At 36.7% G+C, this 21056-nt stretch overlaps 1 protein-coding gene across 1 annotated transcript in view; it reads right to left on the reverse strand.

Annotated features, from left to right (window-relative positions):
* Positions 1 to 1452: 1452 nt before the first annotated feature.
* Positions 1453 to 21056, reverse strand: part of LOC149302862 (TBC1 domain family member 22A-like) — a 246137-nt gene continuing 226533 nt past the window's right edge. Inside the window, exon 12 of the mRNA XM_089482103.1 lies at positions 1453 to 1581. Coding sequence (XP_089338229.1) covers positions 1453 to 1581 — 129 coding nt within the window. The remainder of the gene's footprint in view (positions 1582 to 21056) is intronic.

Genomic DNA, 21056 nt, shown 5'->3' on the forward strand with positions numbered 1-21056 from the left:
TAAAAAGGATTAACGAGAAAAGCATTACATGGCAAAATAATTATTTGTATGAAGGATTTGAGCACTCAACAGGACTAGGAATGATATGCTTAACTTGATGTTAAATTAAGCAGAACAAGTGAAAAAAGCACCTTTCATTTAAAAGAAGCTTAAACGTAAACAAAAATTTAAATATATGAATATAGGCCCTACCCATACAAAGTTATATTAAAAACAAATGTACTGATAATTTAAGATAAGTTATTAAAGCTATTAAAATTGGTAAATTGACTTCATTGAATTCAATTATTCGACTAACCGAAAAAAGTTCTGACTTATGAACCAGATAGACCTGTAAAGAGCAACATTTTAAAATGTTTTCTACTAAAACCCTATGTACTAATTTAAATGTTTTTTCCCTAAATTCTTTAGTGGCCCATTTTATGTATCTTAAAGGATTGGTTTTACAAAAATACAACAGCACTGCGGTGCCAATACAGGAATTTTTCAGGTTATATAAATTTTTTGCTTAATTGTACAGTTAACAGTGATTATTGCAATTATGTTACAAGTGGTGGTATAACACATATACTATTGGCTATACATAAAATATTAAAAAAGGGGAGTAACTTGTACCCTGCACTAAAATTGTCTGCTAATTACCTGAACCTATCTTCTAGAGCCTTGTGTTATTTTGCTACGCCAAATTTTGCATTGGACTACCGTAATTAGGCTCTAAAGCTCGCTTGAATCACCTATTAACCACTGTGGGATGGTTAAATGGGAGAGAATACAGTTGATCGCCACATGGCTCTCTCACCTTCTTTATGCCAACAGAGAGGCGACAACTTAAAAATGGGTTATAATATTATTCATACTGATTGGAATGGAAGTGGTATAGCTAAAAACTCTACCACCAAATCTGATTTAAGAAACGGTTTCCAATTCCTAATTCATATTTATGATTACACCAAAACCACCTGGAGTTGTTTTAATTTGTTGTTAGTGTGATTATTTTCATTAGAAGCGTTTGTTTTCAAGGGGAAAAGTATATAAAAATTATTCCAGTGTGTTTGAAAGTAACATGGTAGAAGGGTTTTAATGCTAATTTGAAAAAGTACAAAGCATCTTAAAATAAACAGTTTAGGAAAAAAATGGTATTTACTCATCAAAAACAAAAATCCTAAACACCAAATCTGCTATGATAATTTCAATCACATGTGGGAGCATGTCATTTCTTCCTACTTTGATTTATAATTACAATTTAAAAATATGTTTTCTTTGGTATATGCCAGGTTTGTATATCCCATTACATGGCATTATAGATGCCTCAAAATCAAAATGTTAAGTTTCCTATGCTGATTTAAATAAATGTCATGTCTGATAAAAGGGCGTGCAAATGCAGACAAGTATATATTTATATAATCAGTAATAATGACAGAAGTGTTCAAATATTAGAGATTATGTGTAAATTCATTTTTTATAATGATTGGGGGCATCTGCAAAGGCGAACTTGAGTCTGTAAGCTTCTGCTAGTAGGACACTAATGTCTTCGTTTCCCCACTGGGCAGTTGGCAGGTTTTGAAGAAGGATCAATAATCCCTAAAAAGAAACGAAAAAAGGAAAATTAAAATGTTAGCAACATAAAAAAAACAGAGCTTTGTAAAGATCAGGCATCTTTATTTTTAAGCCATTCATAAAGCTTTCATGTCAAACTTGTCATTATGGGAAATTGTATAAAACCTTTAACATGTCCAGAAAAAAAATATATTTTATCTTGAAGCCACAAAAATGATTTAGAGAAGTCAAAAAACAGTCACAGATTTAATAATACAAGGCACAATGCATCAAAGGACTCTGGTGATGTTGAATTGAGGTACTGGATAATTCTGTTGAAATATAAAAAGCATTTTTATTGGGGTTACCCTAACAAAAAACATGGTGTAAATTGACTAAAATACTAAAAGTAACCATATAAAATAACATTTTCAAAGCCATCCAGTAGCCACTGATATTTAAGTAGAAAATAAAATGACTAAATAGTTATAAATATAATTAAATGTAATTTAGATCATTTGATTTTTTTTTGAATAACATTAGAGTTGAATAATGTATTCTAGAAAAAATATGCTGACAGCTATATAATGTGAGATAGTGTAAAAGAAATGCGTTGGTACAGTGATACAAACTAATACTATTAGCTGCATCAGCAGTATGTGATGAAGCTACAAACTGATTTTTTTAGGAAGACCTTACAGAAAACTGTGATTGCATATATTGAAAGTAAAAAAGTGGACAAACTAACTAAAAACAATAATGCGCTAAACTCTGTGCTTAAGGACAGTGCAAAGCATGCTGACCCATTAATGGTGCTGTACCAAAGTCTACCCTTATCCTCTACTCAATATATCATGCACAGTAACACTGCCATGCTTTAAGGGGATTACGGATAATGAATGTTATTAGAGAGAACTGTCAACATGTAATAGCAAATCCAGCATGGGAAGATTTCTGAGAGATGTCTGTGAAGAAACAATATGGAAAGATTTTATATTTTTTCCTATTAGTATCCTCTGTACTTTATGCAGACACTCAGATCCCCAAATTCAATTCACAAGATCTAATAATATGGTGTTCTTTTCTTTGCTAAAACTGATGCTGACATTCTGGTTTTGATAGAATCACGATAGATCATTATTACAAAACTACAATACAAAAGCAAAAAGGTGTTTGTAAGAATCCATGATTAGCAAATGTTCTTTGTTCTAGGGATGGGGCCAGCCATCTTGAAACAGCTAGCGTGGTCAGCTCACAAGAAAGTGCTGCCCAAAAGTGCACAATTTAGTCGACAGTCACGTGACTGGGTCCCTCACCTGATCACCTCAGATTGTTTTTGGGAGACAGTATATGGCTAGACCATATAACCATAAGAACATTACCACAATGGTAGTGCAAAGAAACATTTACATCACATTCTACACACAGATAACACAAGAAATGGAGCAGGAAAAACTAAGCAAAATGATATTGGTATCATTAATAAGAACAATGTAACATTGTTTAACCAATAAAAGGATGGTTGTAACCTATAACATACACAAGAATAAAACAAATAAGATTCTAATACAAAAAGAACAATGCTATCAATAACTCCTCAGGACCACCAGGCAACAAATTGCTGGGAGGGATGGACTCTGTTGCTAGGTGGCTAACCCTATCCTTAGAACACAAAGGATGTTTGCAAATAACTGGTTCTTGCAAAGCTAGCCACCAAGTGACAGCTAATGAGTAGAACTTCAGGCATCTGATGGTAGCTCAAAAACTGAAGACACTCAACTCCAAAGGTCTTCAATAATGTTTGACAAAGGTCATAGACAAAGTCCAGTGCGCTGCTTTCAAAATGGTATACACAGGAATACCCCAGCAGCAGACTTGGAGCAAACTGCATTGGAAATGTCATGGCCTCTACATTGAGTCACATCAACCCCTGCATTATTTATAGCACACACAATCCAGCCTTTTTGTATTTGTATTAATACCGGCAGATCAGAAGGGGTGTCGGGACATAATGAAAAGTTGAGAAATATTACCCTTCAACTAAGCAGTGTTAGTCAAATATGTCATGACAGCCTGAGTTAAGCATAAATTACGCTCAAATGGGTCTTCTAACAAGTCAAGCTCTACCTAGGTAGCGTCTATATCAGATGTCTACGTCCTGCATTTAAAACCAAATGGTATACTAGTGAACTGAGCTAGTCCAGCTTCCCTGGCCACAAGGGCTAAGGAAAGTAAGGAAGCTACTTTAACGGCCAATAACCTGAGGTAAATTTTTGCATACTTTAGTGTATAAGATACAGATGTATCTTAGTTAAGAGTCTATTCCAGCAGGCAAGAGCAATCCACATAAAGGGGGTAGTTTCCAAAGCAAGTCCTCTGTTCCCTGGAAGCAATCTACCAGCATACCCAGAGCCCCTGATGAGGAGGCAGACAAGCAGTCACCAAGGTTTGGTGACCACATTGGGTAAAATCATAACTAGGTCATGGATTCTGTCTGACCTGATCTTGGTCAGAGAGGGAAAGGCATATAGGCTTTTGCTATGGTTATCTTGTCATCTAATACCCATGTTTTTGGGTTGCAACCATTAGTAAGTCAGTACAATAGTATATTTTGGTGGACTATTTAAGGGTTACTATGTGAAAACATCTTAGGGACAGCTCAGCTCAGCTTCCACATAGTGGAATCTAAGATAACGCAAAGTAATAGTCAGGAAGAATAGTGCAAACAAAGAAAATAAATAGATATATATGAACACTGTCTGGAAGGCTTAATGTACATGATTGTGCTAAATGTTGACTTCTCCAAACTGCATCCGATTCTGTGAACTTCACAATAAAATCTCCCATTTTTCTCATAAAGCAGAAACCCTTCATATAATGATTTGATTTTAGTTATTCTATTATTCAAAGAAAAACAAGAACCCCATGTTTATTGTACTAACCTTTGCTCATCCTTTGAGAAATGCTGACACACATTATACAAATGATGTCTATTTAAATGCATTTTTCCTTTCAAAATGCATATATAGACATGCATGTGAGTTACCAAACTTGACAATACATGATGCAAAATGTAACTTGCTTCAGGCTCTTTTCCATGTAATTTGATTTTTATAAATAGTCACAGCAGGAGTACTTGGTTTAATTCAAAATCATTTGGAGCTCAAACTGTGTATATATATATATATTTAAAACACACAGGATGGCGTCCCGTTACCTAAAGCTCAACATCTCCGAACTCATGGTAATCCTGCCATCTGCTTCGTCCACTTTTCCTGACATCTCTATTACCGTTGACTCCATACAACCAACAGACCAGGTTTACTGCCTTGGTGTCACCCTTGACTCTGCTCTCTCCTTTATCCCACACCAAACCCTACTGCCTCCACCTGAAAAACATCCCCAGAATCCACCCTTTACTCACACAAGAAACCACCAAGTTACTAATCCACTCTTGCGATATCCCACCTGGATTATTGCAACTCCCTACTAACTGGTCGCCCCCTCTCATGTGACTCGTTAGTGTTGCCAGCAGGTGGGGGGGTCAGCCTGTCAGTGCAAAGACCACATGCCGCACACTGCATCAAATTGGTCTGCATGGCTGTCGTCCCAGAAGGAAGCCTCTTCTAAAGATGATGCACAAGAAAGCCTGCAAACAGCTTGCTGAAGACAAGCAGACTAAGGACATGGATTACTGGAACCATGTCCTGTGGTCCGATTATTATTATAATTTATAAAGCGCCGACAGATTCTGCAGCGCTGTACAAAGAGAAAAATGATACAGATAACGACAAGTACAGATACAAGAGAAATGAAGGGCCCTGTTCCAGCAGGAACTTACAATCTAGGTGGGACCAAAAATGAACTTATTTGGTTCAGATAGTGTCAAGCGTGATTGGCGGCAACCAGGTGAGGAGTACAAAGACAAGTGTGTCTTGCCTACAGTCAAGCGTGGTGGTGGGAGTGTCATGGTCTGGGCCTGCATGAGTGCTGCCGACACTGGGGAGCTACAGTTTATTGAGGAAACCATGAATGCCAACATGCACTGTGACATACTGAAGCAGAGAATGATCCCTTCCCTTTGAAGACTGGGCCGCAAGGCAGCATTCCAACATGATACCGACCCCAAACACACCTCCAAGACGATCACTGTCTTGCTAAAGAAGCTGAGGGTAAAGGTGATAGACTGGCCAAGAATGTCTCCAGACCTTAACCCTATTGAGCATCTGTTGGGGAATCCTCAAATGGAAGGTGGGGGAGCCCATGGTCTCTAACATCCACCAGCTCCGTGATGTCGTCATGGAGGAGTGGAAGAGGACTCCAGTGGCAACCCGTGAAGCTCTGGTGAACTCCATGCCCAAGAGGTTTAAGGCAGTGCTGAAAAATAATGGTGGCCACACAAAATATTGACACTTTGGGCCCAATTTGGACATTTCCACTTAGGGGTGTACTCACTTTTGTTGCCAAGGTTTAGACAATGTGTTGAGTTATTTTTAAGGGAACAGCAAATTTACACTGTTATACAGGCTGTAACTCACTACTTTGAAGCAGAGTGTCATTTTTTCAGTGTTGTCGCATGAAAAGATATAATAAAATATTTACAAAAATGTGAGGGGTGTACTCACTTTTGTGAGATATATATACTGTGACAGAATACCCCTTCACTTTGGTACTCTGTCCGGGAATCTTTACTTACACACAGTCTTCAAGGCTGCAGAGACGGCTCAGACACGAGGAGGGTAAAATAAAAGGCTGGGCCTGTTTTTATTTTTCGTCACAGGCATAACAGAAAATAAATAAATCAAAACAAAAAGCCTCGCTCTTGTGAGCACTAACTAATACAAGTTACTCCAACCTAACTGCAGTTGGACGGCTTATCCGTTCCAACAAAACAAAATAACACAATATATGCAATAATTGCAGCAGTCAGTGTTTTTGGCAGCTCTCTCTCAGGGAGCCAAATGATCTCTCTTTTGCACTGAGACCAGGAGGCTACTTAACTGCCTCTCCCATTAATTAGTGGAACCAGGTGAGTACTAGGAGAGTATCCGATAATCTCCGGACTGGATTCCCACCTGCTGGTCTTCGGCTGCTCATAAACTGTGGAGTGGAGCACTGGCCCGCCCTACTCTCCAAATGCTCCACCCCAGGGACCCAAAACACACAAATAACAACAGACGTTAATAAGTCCAATATTAACAGTACATCTCCCTGGGGCTAGAAAACCTATTGTGGGTAACCACCCTGCAAAATATAAGGGGATATATACACTCCCTCCATTATCATCCCCTGCTTTCTGTCACAATACACACAATAACTTTATGGGTTTGGAATAGTTTTGCCTAAGGATATGCTAAGAAAAGTAATTGCCAGGTAAGAATTCACATTTTTCTAGCTGTCTTAAGCCGCTCTTGCAGGAGACATACAAATAAAAAGAAAGCGTTACATAGCAGCTTGCCAGACTCTACCCAAGCAGAAGAAATTATCTTCAAAGAAGTGGAGACTTATGGATGCACCAAAAATAAGCACTTCCTAGCACTTAAAATAGTTAAAAATGCCAAAAAGCATCCTCATTACTAAGCAACAATGCCTGCACATGTGCAAATGGCCAAATCACCAGAACCTTGCATATCATGAGAACATAGTGGCCATCTTTGTGCGCAAGGACAAATTCACAAAACAAATGCTGCCAACCGTTTGTAGGCATGTAAAAAACACTATACTATATGATGAGAATCATTTTGTAGCAAACAGAAAACCTTGGAGAAATTACATATTAAAACATAACTAAAGATTAACGTCTGCCCAGAGCATAATGGGAGCATATTCATTTTTCTGTTATTCCTGGATACCCTGGGTATATTTACACACTAAACAGATACTAGAATGTAAAATGCTGGCATACATTGCTAGTCACATGGACTACTTAAATGTTTTGAAGGCATAAGAAATGTTGCATTCTGGTGGTCTTTAAATACATAATGCTGAGAATTCCAGCCCTGAAGACATTTTTTAATTTAACAGATTATTTAAAGAGTGAATGTAATCATGGTTCACCACGTCTATCACTTTAATAATGTGGTTCTAACTTTTAAGTGTTCAATCTATTACACCAGGGCTGTACAATCAGTTCTCAAAGGACATTAAGCTGCCAGAGTTTACGGGTTTCTCTAATTAACATGTAATTAACTTTGTGCATCACTAAGCAATATGTTAAGTATTAACCATAAAAGAGTAGTGTGCATGAGGGCCTGGATGACTTTAGCTGGACACCCTTTGAGTCCTAAAGAGGAGTATGATGCAATCTCCTCCGTGTACATACAGCGTTAAGGTATTTGACTGTATTACAGCAACTAAAGAAAACCGGGAAAGAATGAAGGACCCTATACAATATAAGATGATTGCATTCAATTAAAAAAAAAATCTGTTTTGGTCATACCAAAGATCAATATCCATTTCACTGAGTTCAATGAAGTCAAGCATAAGTTAAATGCAAAAGGTTCCCATGCAATACCCTCTGGTATATTAAGTGGGTGCCTTTATCTCTATACTGTATGATACCAGTGTTCTCATTTCCACTATAGCTTTCTGGCACAATTGGACGAATTATAACATCTATGCTTGCTGTGCTAAAACCCACTAAGAAATAACTTTTCTCTTTTTCCCGAGTTTCTTTTTCCATCCATTTCACTTCATATTACTATGACCTCTATAGTCCTGAGGTTGAATGCAATGCACTGGCATTATGGTAACTTACTGACTAAGCTCAACACTCAATTTCAAAATCTAATTTAGGAATCCAAGTTCAGTAGATAAAGGGTGAATGAAACTGTCCAGACCCCTGTCTTATAAAATGTTAAAGAGATGAAAATTCTATTTGTTTGACCTTTGCAGATAGCAAGGCAGAATCTTGAAAATAAAATCTGCTAACTACATTTAGGTCTGCTTTTATGGTCACCTCAATTACAGGCAGGACAAAAGACAAAGAAATCTATTTGACAGGACCTACTAACCTTTGTAAAACAAGTCAGATTGATATGTTAGCTGATCTAGATTTCAATTGTGATTTCATTAAAGGAAACGCTGAAGAGACATCAAGATGCTTGCATCAATACCGCAAAATGACCCGCTTAACATTTTTACCCGGATCTTCTCAATATGATTTAAAACGGATAGAGGTTTTTTCTTTACTTTAACCCATCACTAGACTTATAAAATGTGTTAGTCCCAGAATAAAGTTGTATGACTGTTTGCCACCATTCAATACAAAAAGTTATTAGCTAGGGCAATTATTTAATGGCGTTCACATTATCCTTGATGGAGTTGAGCGGCCTTTTTCTGCTGTTGATGTTGGATTTTTTTTATAGAAAAAGTTAGAATGATATACACTATATCATCATTGTACTAAAACTTACTTATTTGGTATTGTCTAAACAAATTGTAATGATTTACATCCATGTATTTAGTATTAGGACTATAAAGAACCTGGATAATTATTTCCCTTTTTTTTCTTCACTTTCCCCAGTAATCCTTTGATTGGACATTCTATAAATGGTGATTTCACCGATCAAACATGCCATGTGGCAACGGTCCTTTTCCAAAAGTTCATTTCACTCGGTATAATGCAGATTTCTAACTAAGTAGGCTTCACAGGCACTACATGAAATATTTCTTCCACTTAACTTTAGAACTGAGTATATTAGCTCAGATTTTTTTAATGATATAAAATAAATATATAGCAGAAATCAGCGCTATAAGTGTTAGAAAAATTAGCATCAAGAAGCATTGTACTGCTGGATTTACACTGTGTCAACACATCACGAGTTATAACATCTTTCAAAACCTAATACATTTTTCATCAGTCATTATCTCACATTGAGGGAATATGTCAGTTCATATATTAGCACATGAAAAGCTCTTTATTGACTGATAAATGCACACTTCACAGTTACATTGTTAAGTGTAACTTGGGACATATTTTCTCTCTTTGAAATGTGGACATGATTAGTGTTTTCTCAGCTGCAGCTATGGAATACGCCTCAGTCCATGTTACTTGTTACCAGTAAAGTTTGTGTGTAACTGCTCACATTGCTCTTTTCACTTAAAATTATTATTATTTATTATCTTTTAATTATATAGTGCCAATAATTTACGCAGAGCTTAATACAATACATATGTTCGAGGGTATGACAAGACATTAGGTGGAGAGACTTCCATTTTATGGAGTGTTACTTCAATATGGATCATAGTTTAGGATGATCACATGTTCTCTGATCACCACCAAGACCCTCAGAGAGGGCTAGCAAATTGCAGAGATCCATGATATCATTAAGCACCGAATTCAGAAAGGGGAAGGTTGCGTATTCATCAGATGATGTTTACATTTAACTGTCCTTATATCTATCTAGTTTAGTTCCTATGCCCAAGTCCCCCACTGAGGTCTCAACTAATGGTGCTAGAAGTAATAATGAACTTTCTGTGTTCTCTAAGCTCCACCTGCTTCAAAATGGCCTAACTTTGGATTCTGCAGTTAGCGAACAAGCATTTGGAATTACTAGTATAGGAACCACTCTGTTTTAGGCACCTATTTCGCTATTGATTCCAAAAACCCAAATTTAATGGATTTATGAAATATTTTCTTTGCTGTAAAATAGTGGATTTGGCAACATGACGGATCTGTTCGAAGGCGTGTGGAATGATGTGCTCAGTGCTATAATCACAGGTAGCTGCTCATTCAGCAATTCACATTCTGTCAGCTATGGTATATTTCAAATAAATGTTATTCTTATCTATGACATGCTGGCTCAATTCATATTTACTGAGATGGAAAGTTGGGGAAAAAAATAAAGTATCATCAAATGAACCAATGCTCTCAACAAAGGGAATCAAGAAATGTATTAACGTGAAATACATTGCACACTCTGTAGTCTATGAATAGCAATATACCTGCATACGTTATTCAAATGTACATTACTATGCAACATAAAAATAGACTCACACACTATGGCACAGAATGTGAAAAATAACTTACTGAATTGAAATAAGTTTATACATACATACATATATATATATACGCATATACATATACATATTGTACACGCACACAGCTATACAGATTCAAATATTTTGTGAAAAATATCAAATTTGTCGTGCCAGGGAGATTTACTGAGCATTTTTCTTTAATTGGTGTATAAGAGACATTAAACTGCCCCTTCAACAACTGTGCTGCTGTCTAGAGGTCTTGAGCAGATCGGATTGAGGTCCAAGACTCAAGATATGATGGATAAACTACTCCTTTAAAATTATCTTGCCCGTTTTAGTATGTTATGCTAAAACCTGTTATTCCAGACTTCAAACTTTTTTAGTCTGTCAACATAAAGTTGTATTAGTTGTTTGTTGGATACAGATAAATGGAAATAAGGTTCATATAGACTCAGGAATATATAGTTGTTATATGTGCAAAATTATAATAAATAAATAAATAAAAAAGCACACACACCGTGAAACATACCATTTTAATAATCAGAAAATTATAGGTAGGAAAGGACTTGTTGTCCAGGAATGCTGATCAGCCTCTATCATACTGGAGTGCCTGCTTGAATGAACAAACTTTCCTAAGCTTCTATAGAAATGTACGCCTCATGAGTGCAGTGCTGTTTGAGGACAGGGAAGTAGGTGTATGTAATAACTACCAACATAAGGAGATGACTGGGTGACAAATTGTTGTTCTACTAATAGGTACTGTAACTTTCGTGTTTATTCATTTACGTATTGTTTATATCTTTGTTCAACCCTTTTCCGTTTCAGTTGTGGCACGGGTTTGGCTCATACAAAAGTAATTGTTTTCTTAGTTGTAACTCCGGTTAATGGTCAAGAGCCTTGATACGCAGCAAGAGACCCTGATAAATTATAGCCAAGGTACTCCAAACTCAGGTTCTACTCCTTGTTTGCAATTTGAACATATGTTGCTAAGTGGGTCTACCGATTTCATAGTAACAAAACCTGTGGGCTTACTGGCAAAATCCCAGCCGTGTAATTAATATACCCGCTGTCATGGAAAATAAATGACAAGGAAAATAAATTCAGAACTCAGGAGTGTTTATTAAGGCTCTTAGAGCAGAAGTCCCAATTCTCTAAAAATCTGTCCTTAGACTACTAAGTATCAGAAACCTATTCATTCCCAACACATCCTTCTCACTTGATTGCCATCAAGACTCATTACATTTCTAAACATGGGGAGACAAACTAATTTGTGCAGATGTGATCTGAAAGTGTATTAGCCCAATTAACCTGAATTTCCCTTGTTTGCACGTAGAACTTAATGGCTATTGTTTTATCTCTTCTCTATGTAGAGAGAGAAGTCGGAATAATTGTAAGTAAATGAGACTCTTATCTATGCTATTAGTCAGGTCTGAGCTTTTGAATACAGATTTTCTTTTTTCATGTCAAGAATGCTTCTGTCTTTATAGATGTTAGGTAGATATTGATTAGCTGTAATATTCTCCTTTCTTTGGATAAAAATAATTACTGTTATAAAGCTTCATGATGTACCCTATTGTATATGCCAGTAAGTAATGCTCTTTTTTTATTCTGTAAAAATCTATTTTTACTTATCCCTTTCAATCAAACACGTTTTTTTTTTTTTCTTGCAACGCATCTTCTATGACATTAACATATAGTCTAGCTTTTAAGGCAGACGGTCTAAATTAATTTCTATTTTGTGGAGATGTATTTTGTGCTAAATTAAACTTGAATACATTTCTGTGACATACCAGGTTAGCTGGTACAGCGTTGTCCACCATAGGTTTGCAAGCCACAATTTGCATTTTTTATGTAGCAGTATAGCACAAAATGCAAGCTGTGTTAAAGGTCCCTTTTTCCTTTATGATATAGTTGGTCAAACCAAGTACTTGCTTGCATATGCTTATGGAACAAGTAAACTCAAGGTACCAATTTGTCATAGCACCTTGTACATTGAGGTTTCTAGTGCACTTGTCATTGGTTCTGGCTTCAAAGAGCAACAGGAGCAACTTACACAAAGTTGTGAGAATATTAACTCTTTTGTCTACACATTTGCCCCTTGTGTTTAATATAGTTGAAGGAGGACAGAAAATACCACATAGGTGACCTAGGTGGCTACCTGAACTAGCAGAGGGCACACTTGCCAGGTTCTCTCAAATGTGCATGCACCCATGAAGAAGTAAGAAACCCTAGGGCTAAACTCAAGTACGAACAGGAATATTTACCAAACAACATTGTTAATGCTGTACGCACTGAAACTAGATGCAACAGAGCATTTCAAACATCTGCTGTCTTCTGCAAAACATTGTAGCATCATTTAACAAATGCAAGACATGGAGTGAACATTTTATACAAATAGGAATAAAACCTCTGAAAATTATAGGAAGCTTCTCCAGACACCAGAAACTATACAGACATTAAAAATCTAACAATTTACTTTTATGCTGTTTATTGGGCGAAAGCTTAAGCTCAATGGGATGCACACCAGCATCACCACCAAAAAGGGAGTAATTAAAACTTTTTGGATACTTGATTATGGTGTAGTTTTCTGTTTAACCCATTAAGGACCGGGCTAATTTTTCGTTTTGTACCCTGTGGGACCGAGGCTGTTTTGACACTTTTGTGGTGCTTGTGTTCAGCTGTAATTTTCTCCTCACCCATTTAGTGTACCCACATAAGTTATATATTGTTTTTTTCAGGACAAGATGGGCTTTCTTCAGATACCATCGTATCATCTTATTTACTATAAAAAAAAATAAAAAAAACATGGTGAAAAATTGAAAGAAAACACATTTTATTACTTTTATTTGAAAAATCTTTTACTCACCTAAAAAAGCAAGTAAAAAAACTAGCTAAATAAATTCTACTACTTGTCCTGAGTTTAGAAATACCCAATGTTTTTATGTTTTTTTGCTGTTTTTTGTAAGTTATAGGGCAATAAGTACAAGCAGCGTTTTATGATATCCAAATCTTTTTTAACAAATCTGGTCATTCTGCCTCCATCTCCTCTTTGGAACATCTTTGAAGCCGGTTAACTCAATTTAACCCATTCAAACCATATATTTTTGTAAACTAGACACCCCAGGGTATTCCAAATGCTGTTATTTTAACCCTTTCCATGCACCAATTATAGAACTACACTTTGTCAAACTTTGTAATAGTAATTTTTTTAATTTTTTTTTTCCCACACAAATTGTACTTTAGTTATAGATATACAGGTTCTGGTATATGTCACTGTCAAACAACCCCCCAATATGTGTTCAGGAACATCTTCTGAGTACAGCGATACCCCACATGCATGGGTTTGTCAGATTGTTTGGCTGGTAAAAGGCTACTTTTGGGGCATGCGTAATCCAGGTGGTCATTTGGTCATTCTGCCTCCATCTCCTCTTTGGAAAATCTTTGAAGCGGGTTAACTCAATTTAACCCATTCAAACCATATATTTTTGAAAACTAGACATCCCAGGGTATTCCAAATGCTGTTATTTTAACCCTTTCCATGCACCAATTATAGAACTACACTTTGTCAAACTTTGTAATAGTAATTTTTTGTATTTTTTTTTTCACATAAATTGTACTTTAGTTATAGATATACAGGTTCTGGTATATGTCACTGTCAAACAACACCCCAATATGTGTTCAGGAACATCTCCTGAGTGCAGCGATACCCGACATGCATGGGTTTGTCGGGTTGTTTGAGATTTAAAATGCCACATTTGGGAAGTGCGCTTTTTTTCTCCATTTTGGTCAGTCTGTACCTATGCCCTATCTTTGAGCTCGGCCACTCCAATTTACCCCATCAGCCATTTTTTTTATATATTAGACACCCCTTGGGTATTTGAAGTGCTTTTATTTTAACTCTTTGTTGAGATTTTTGAGAAAATTTAGCACAAATTTTTAAATGTTAGCACGTTTTTTTAAATTTTTTTTTCCCATTTTTTTTTTTTTTTTTTTAATATTTTACTAATCACATAGTGATTAGAAAGCTGTTTTCCATTGACTTGCTTGGTTGAATGCAGTACCTGTATTCAACCTGCAAGTGGAGCCAGAGTTCTCTAGAGGGTCTGGAGACCGTCTAGCGAACTCTTTCATCTTTATTGTTTTTTTTTCCCGGGCCGCCGCCATCTTGCTGATGGCGAAGATCACCGGCAGCTGCGGCCGCTCTCCGGAGCGGTCACAGCCCATCCAGAGGTAAGTGTTTGGTGTCGCTGGATGCCTCCTGATCAAGGCATTCCAGCGACACCATTTAAGTTTAGGAGACGATCGTTGATCGCCTCCTAAACGCTTTTAAAACGGGCGTCCGCCGCCATACAATGTATGGCGGCTGTTGACGCCCAGGGGAGGGGCCAGACATGGCCCCCGATGCCGATCTCGGCGTTACTGAATGCCTCGACATCGAGGCATTACAGTAACGCCGTTTAAGCGAAGAAAGTGATCGTTGATCACTTTCTAAGCTTATTTAATTTTATGACGGTTCAGGACCGTCAAAGGTCATTTAGTGACCTTCTTGTCATGACGGTCCTGAACCGGCAAAGGTCGCGAAGGGGTTAAACATGTGATGCCAATGAGAATGCCCTGAACTTTTCACAAGATAATGATGTAAAACAGTGCTACACTGCAGCCTATTCTACTTGTTTATCTAGTTTTAACAATTGATAAACACTTGATCTAGAGACCATACACATCACTTAAACGATGTACTGTTTGATCGGCTAATTTGATAATTTAACGAGCTTTATGAAATACCTGCTTTACATGTATAATTCGTCCCCATAATATCACTACCTGTAAGCAATTTACAGAAGTAGCAATAGAACATATATAAGTATTTGAATAAATGAAAAACAAGAAACCATTAAAACTGGACACAATGAAAGAAGAGATCCATCTGCTGAGCTTGCAATCCAACATTTGCAAACCACAATGTAATACAAATCATATTTCACAGACCTGTACCGCACGAGGCATTCAAAGATACACTGTTGCCAAACACAATCAAAGGCTGTGGTTTTACTGATATATTTCAGATAAAAACTAATTTGCAAATGTAGGGTAGAAGACAACCAGCATCCTCAGAAAGCATTTTCCAAGTTCATTTGCACTTTCTTACTGAGCACATAATAAACAGTAAATACATTTTCAATGGATTTTTTCCTGAACTAAATCACAGTTCTCAAATCAACCAACAGGTCTACTGAGTCACGAATAACCGTTATATGAATTTAATCATGATGGCTGCAGTACATAAAACATTCAAGTTTCTCTGATATTGTGCACTTGTGGCTATGTCAATGTTTCTGTGACACTTTTGTAGCCCTTTGTGTGCTAGTTACTGAACACTTATTTTCCACACTGGGAGTTCAGGTCAATGTATTTAGAAATGCTTAAAACAAATCTGCACCTTAGTAAATTCATCCAATAAACACAAACTGTTAATTAAACCGACTACACATACAGAATCACTGAATATTGCAACTTTTTCATAAAAAAACAATTATGCCACTGAACAAGCTCATATTATAATGCTAAAAATTGTGGCACAGATATGCACGGCCGGCCCTACCATGGAGCAGAGTGGGCACTTTTGAAGAGGCGCCACTTTGCTGCCCCAAGCGCCATTTTTTTTTTTTTTTAAGCGGAGGAGAGAGAGGGGCGCCGAGTGGTTTCCGCTTACCCGCTCGGCGCCCCTCTTTCTCCTCTGCGAGCACTCTAGCTCAGTCTCGGTGCCGGCTTGTAATGCTGAGCGCCGAAATATGACGTCATTTCCGGCGCTCAGCAGTAAAGCAGCGCGTACCGTGGCAGAGCAGGGAGTCTGCACGACTGCTGAAAGGTAAGTGCAAAGGGAGGGATAGGGTAGATAATAGGGAGGGAGGGAGGGAGGGATAGGGTAGATAATAGGGAGGGAGGGAGGGATAGGGTAGATAATAGGGAGGGAGGGATAGGGTAGATAATAGGGAGGGAGGGAGGGATAGGGTAGATAATAGGGAGGGAGGGATAGGGTAGATAATGACCCCTGGCATCGGCAGGGGGGGCATCATTTTAAACTTCGCCCCAGGCGGCATTATGTCTTGGGCCGGCCCTGCACATATGTTTCACATTTTTGGGGGGATAAGCCTGTGTTGTGTTTGCAATTGTGTGATAAACATGAGAGCAAAGTATTTTTTGTGTATTATTTGAAGAAAAGACAATAAAGACTATTTCTCACAGCATTCTTTGCAGCATATTTAGCAAGGGTGTCCATATTAGTAGAGGGCACCGTGTGTTGTTAAAGTTCATGGGCCTCATCACAGTATGGTTGGTACCCCTCTAGTAGTTGACATTTCGATTTACCCCTTTTCCAAAACCAAACATCTAGTGAAGACTAGTGCTGCCAGCAGAAGCGGTAGAGTGAAAAACATTAAATGAATTTTAACATGCACTATATGACTGATTAAGGGCTGAGTCTTTAGGTCAGAGAAAACAAGCAGGCTGGATGGGCCAAATAGTTTGTATCCGTCCTCAACTTCCATGTTGCTGTTATTGTACTTAATGCATTCTGTGTTTATCTAAACTCTTACAATTAATGCTTGATTGTTATAGTAAAAGACTGCTTGGTTTACAGAAGCAAAATATTTAATGTCATATGCAACCATTTTTTGTTTACCTCACAATGAATATAAAAAGCAGCAAAGACAACTGTCATATTTTAAAACATTAAACTTTCAATGTACACAAATGAATCCAAAAGCAAAAATGACACATTTCACTAAACATATTTTTTATGCACCTGTGCTTCACCTTATAGAGTACACTTCGATGAATTGTACTGACTTTGATGTCTGCTGGTTCAAGCTGCACCATAAGAGCTGGATTTGAGATAACAGTTAAGTGCTCTATTGTCTAAAAGTTTCTTGTAAGAAAATTGTCTATGAAAAGTTCACCCTTATTTATCTTATTTTTAACCTTTAGCAACACTCTATGACCTTTTCGCCAATGGATCAAAAAACACAGAACACAACCTGATACATTGGAAAGATGAAACTAACTACAGACAAAAAGGTCATTCAACACACTGACTGTGATCTGAAGGTGGAATCTCATTTTTGATTCTAAATAGGATAAAAGTCAATCCATTTTGCTATGTTATCAAAACCAATCAGAGAACGGCAGATGATTGCACAGCTAGGATAAAAGTCCATTGTCCAGACACAATTAAGAAATTCAGAAGTTTTTTTCAAGAGTAACGCCCATAACCATGTTTTTTTTTTATATCTTCCGTAATTCAAAACAAACCTTGATCTTGCAAATATGGGGCAAAATATCCCCCCAGCACCGATCTAAAAACATCAGCAAATGCAGTTTTTCAGTTTATTTCTTTGACAGTTTGTTATTAGTTGGAATATCTTGTCAAGTTGTGGAGGAACCCACTGCTAAAAATAGAGAGACATTGATAGCTCAATAGGACACAACTGCCTGCCTCTGAAATTGGTCAACAACTCCGTTTGACAGCTCTCAACAAAGTGAAAAATGTAAGGTGACACTTTGACAGAGCAATCTTCTGTTAATCTTCTGATAACATAGGGAGGTATATTGCTTGTGTAATTAATTTCATATTTTTGAGTAGAAGAAATTCCACGGAGAAATGCACCTTTATATCCTGAAAATAAAAGCTTATGACACATTGATAGTCTTTGCTGCTCATATTTCTTTTATCATACACTGGGGCATATATTTTATGATCACTACATGACCCACTTAAGGCAGCAATTAAATTCCTCATGCATTTTTCCCTTACTGTTTTAGCTTCATAAATACAGGATTGGTCTGCATTACATCAGTGCCTAGAATCTGCAAATCTTTCTCAACTATTTTAAGTCATGAACATTACATTTAAGGTTTTTTATTTAATATCTGGAACTGGCATACAGGCCCAAGGGGAAATTTGTACAGATAAGGCAAATGATTCTCTCTCTATGATCAAGTAGCCGGAGTGGCTTCCTTGTCTTATATTATATGCATTTGAAGGTTTGCTGGGTGGTAGTGCCCCGTGTCTAATTGCCACATTGTTCAGGATGTTTAAAGGGGAACTGCCACTGGTATAGCAAATCCATTTTCTATCATAAAATGATCTCTTCCCCTCACCCTTACATAAAGCTGTTTGAACTGATCAGCAAGTTTATAAGAACAGAGCATATAGATACTGAGAACACACTAACTTAAGATATATTTCTCTATAGTATAGAATAAAAATGTTTCTACTATATACTATATTAAGGGCAGGTACTAAAGGAAAGTACTCAGAGGTTGGACAGACTGGATGGGCCTACTGGTTCTTATCTGCCGTCGCTTTCTATGTTTCTATATACACACGCTTACTTTAGTTAAAACGCTTTATTTAGTTAAATTCTATGAGTAGGCAAAAATCTGCTTTATATATGTTTTATTCATTTGGAAAACAGAAATAAAAAAGTTTACATTTTCATGTTTTTTTTTTATACACAAACACCTTTTTAGTCAACAAGGTGATGCAAAGCTTAAAGTACATTAATGAGCAATATAGATGAACGTTGCAAATTAATAAGACTTTGATCACACTATTAGAACAGTCAGAAACAGATTGTTAATTGTAAACAACACATTGCATTTTTAATGTGCAGTCTGGTTTTGTGTTGCATTCAAGTTGGGAAATTGATAACTGCAAAAGGGTAGATCTTATGAAAGTAACTATTATGGTATGCTAAGAAATTAAGCACAAGCTTTCCGACATTAGAGAGGGAAAAGGGCTGTGGCACAGTTAGCAAACAGACATGGCTTCAAGACTTTGAAATGTTAAAAGATCAAAGTGCTCCACTGGCTGCAATAACAACATATTGTATGCAAAGGAAGCAAAAACTTTTTTTTTTTAAGTCAAACTCTAATAAACTAATTAAAAGAAACAGAACAAAGTAAATTGGAAAGCGATTCATGGCTTCATAAATGCCATGAATTTTCTATGACTTCAGAAACTTTTGTATGCATTTCCATGGAACTTGCAGAAATCTGAAGTCAATAGTTTGGTTGATACTATTTAAAAGTAACTATATAGTTCTGTTCTCTCTAGTCAGATGGAGTGAATTAGAATACACAATTCCAGATTTTGCATGTAGCTTTTTCTAGGTTAATTCCTGACATGAGCACCTGGTTGTCTCTGGTAGTGGGTATGTATAAATGTTTGCCCCATGTGTTGGTTCATCTTGTAGGTTTGTCTCAGTTTAGTTTGTTTACTCAGTGACCTAATGCCGTATTGGTCCTTGGTCTAATGTTATGTTCAAGGTAGCCTTAAGCTTAAACTCTGTAGACCCTGTCCTGACTATCACCTCGAGATGCTTAACGTAATAAAAAGTAAAAATAAAAAAAACCACAAAAGCTATATTACATTTCACCATATAGCTATATAAATATAGATCCATATTTTCTCTCATTTGCAGTTTTGTTAAGTGTGTAAAGGTAGCATAATAACCATGACATGAGGAAGGATGGATAATTACCAGAAATTTCAATAAAATAGACCTGAAAAAAAACACACACACAAAGCAGCTTACATAGAATAAACAGATCAATGAAAGTTATTGATAAATGTTAAGAAATGCAATTAGCTTGAAAGCTGTGTACAACGACTATTATAATCTAGCCCGCAAGACATTGGATGCATGTTACAATGATTTTACATTTTAGATCACTATCAATGATCGCATTATATAAGAAGATATCACCATCCCTGGAAACGTCTTCAGGAGTGTGGATTCGTTTGGGGGGTGCCTTATTGTATCGAGGGGCGGGGCTAACCCCAGGTAGATACCATACTGCAAAGACTGAGGAAACTGACGAAGAATTCCGTGGATACTCCACTTCAATGCTAAGCCTTCTCACACAGCATCAGAGATCACTTAAAAACTCAACAGTTGAACACGTGACATATTATATATATATATATATATATAAATGGCATGAATAATTTAATTATATTTCACAAAATTCTATTGATTAATTTCAGTGACAAATAACAGGCTGTATTACTTGTTTGCCACTGAGAAAAATGAACTTGTGGAATCAGATACATTGACTTAGAATACAAAATTAATCAACAATTTCACTGCACAATTGGGTTGCAAATCTAGACAGTGTTCTAACAGATGGCATATTTATTCCTATATAATTGTTCATTTTCATAGGTCATTTTATCTGGTGTCAGTTAAATTAAGCATATTATTAACATATTTGTAGCATTAGCCAATGGGGCATGTACACACTTTTGCATTTGAATATAAACTGGTAGCATACAGCAACTGTTTTTTTTGTAAGCTCTCTACCACATACACGAAACTCCAAGCCTGAGGTCACTATTTTACAATCTTGTTCGCCTTTTTATAATTCATCCTAGAATATAATTTTTTATTAAAGAAAACATTAGATACTATTTTATCACAATTATTATAGTCAGTTTTTTATATACACTATTATAAATTGGAAGTTGGGCAGTT

This window comes from Sceloporus occidentalis, unplaced genomic scaffold (assembly GCF_023333645.1).
Source record: "Sceloporus occidentalis isolate IW3139 unplaced genomic scaffold, rSceOcc1.0.p SCAF_17, whole genome shotgun sequence".
Classification (NCBI taxonomy): Eukaryota; Metazoa; Chordata; class Lepidosauria; order Squamata; family Phrynosomatidae; genus Sceloporus; species Sceloporus occidentalis.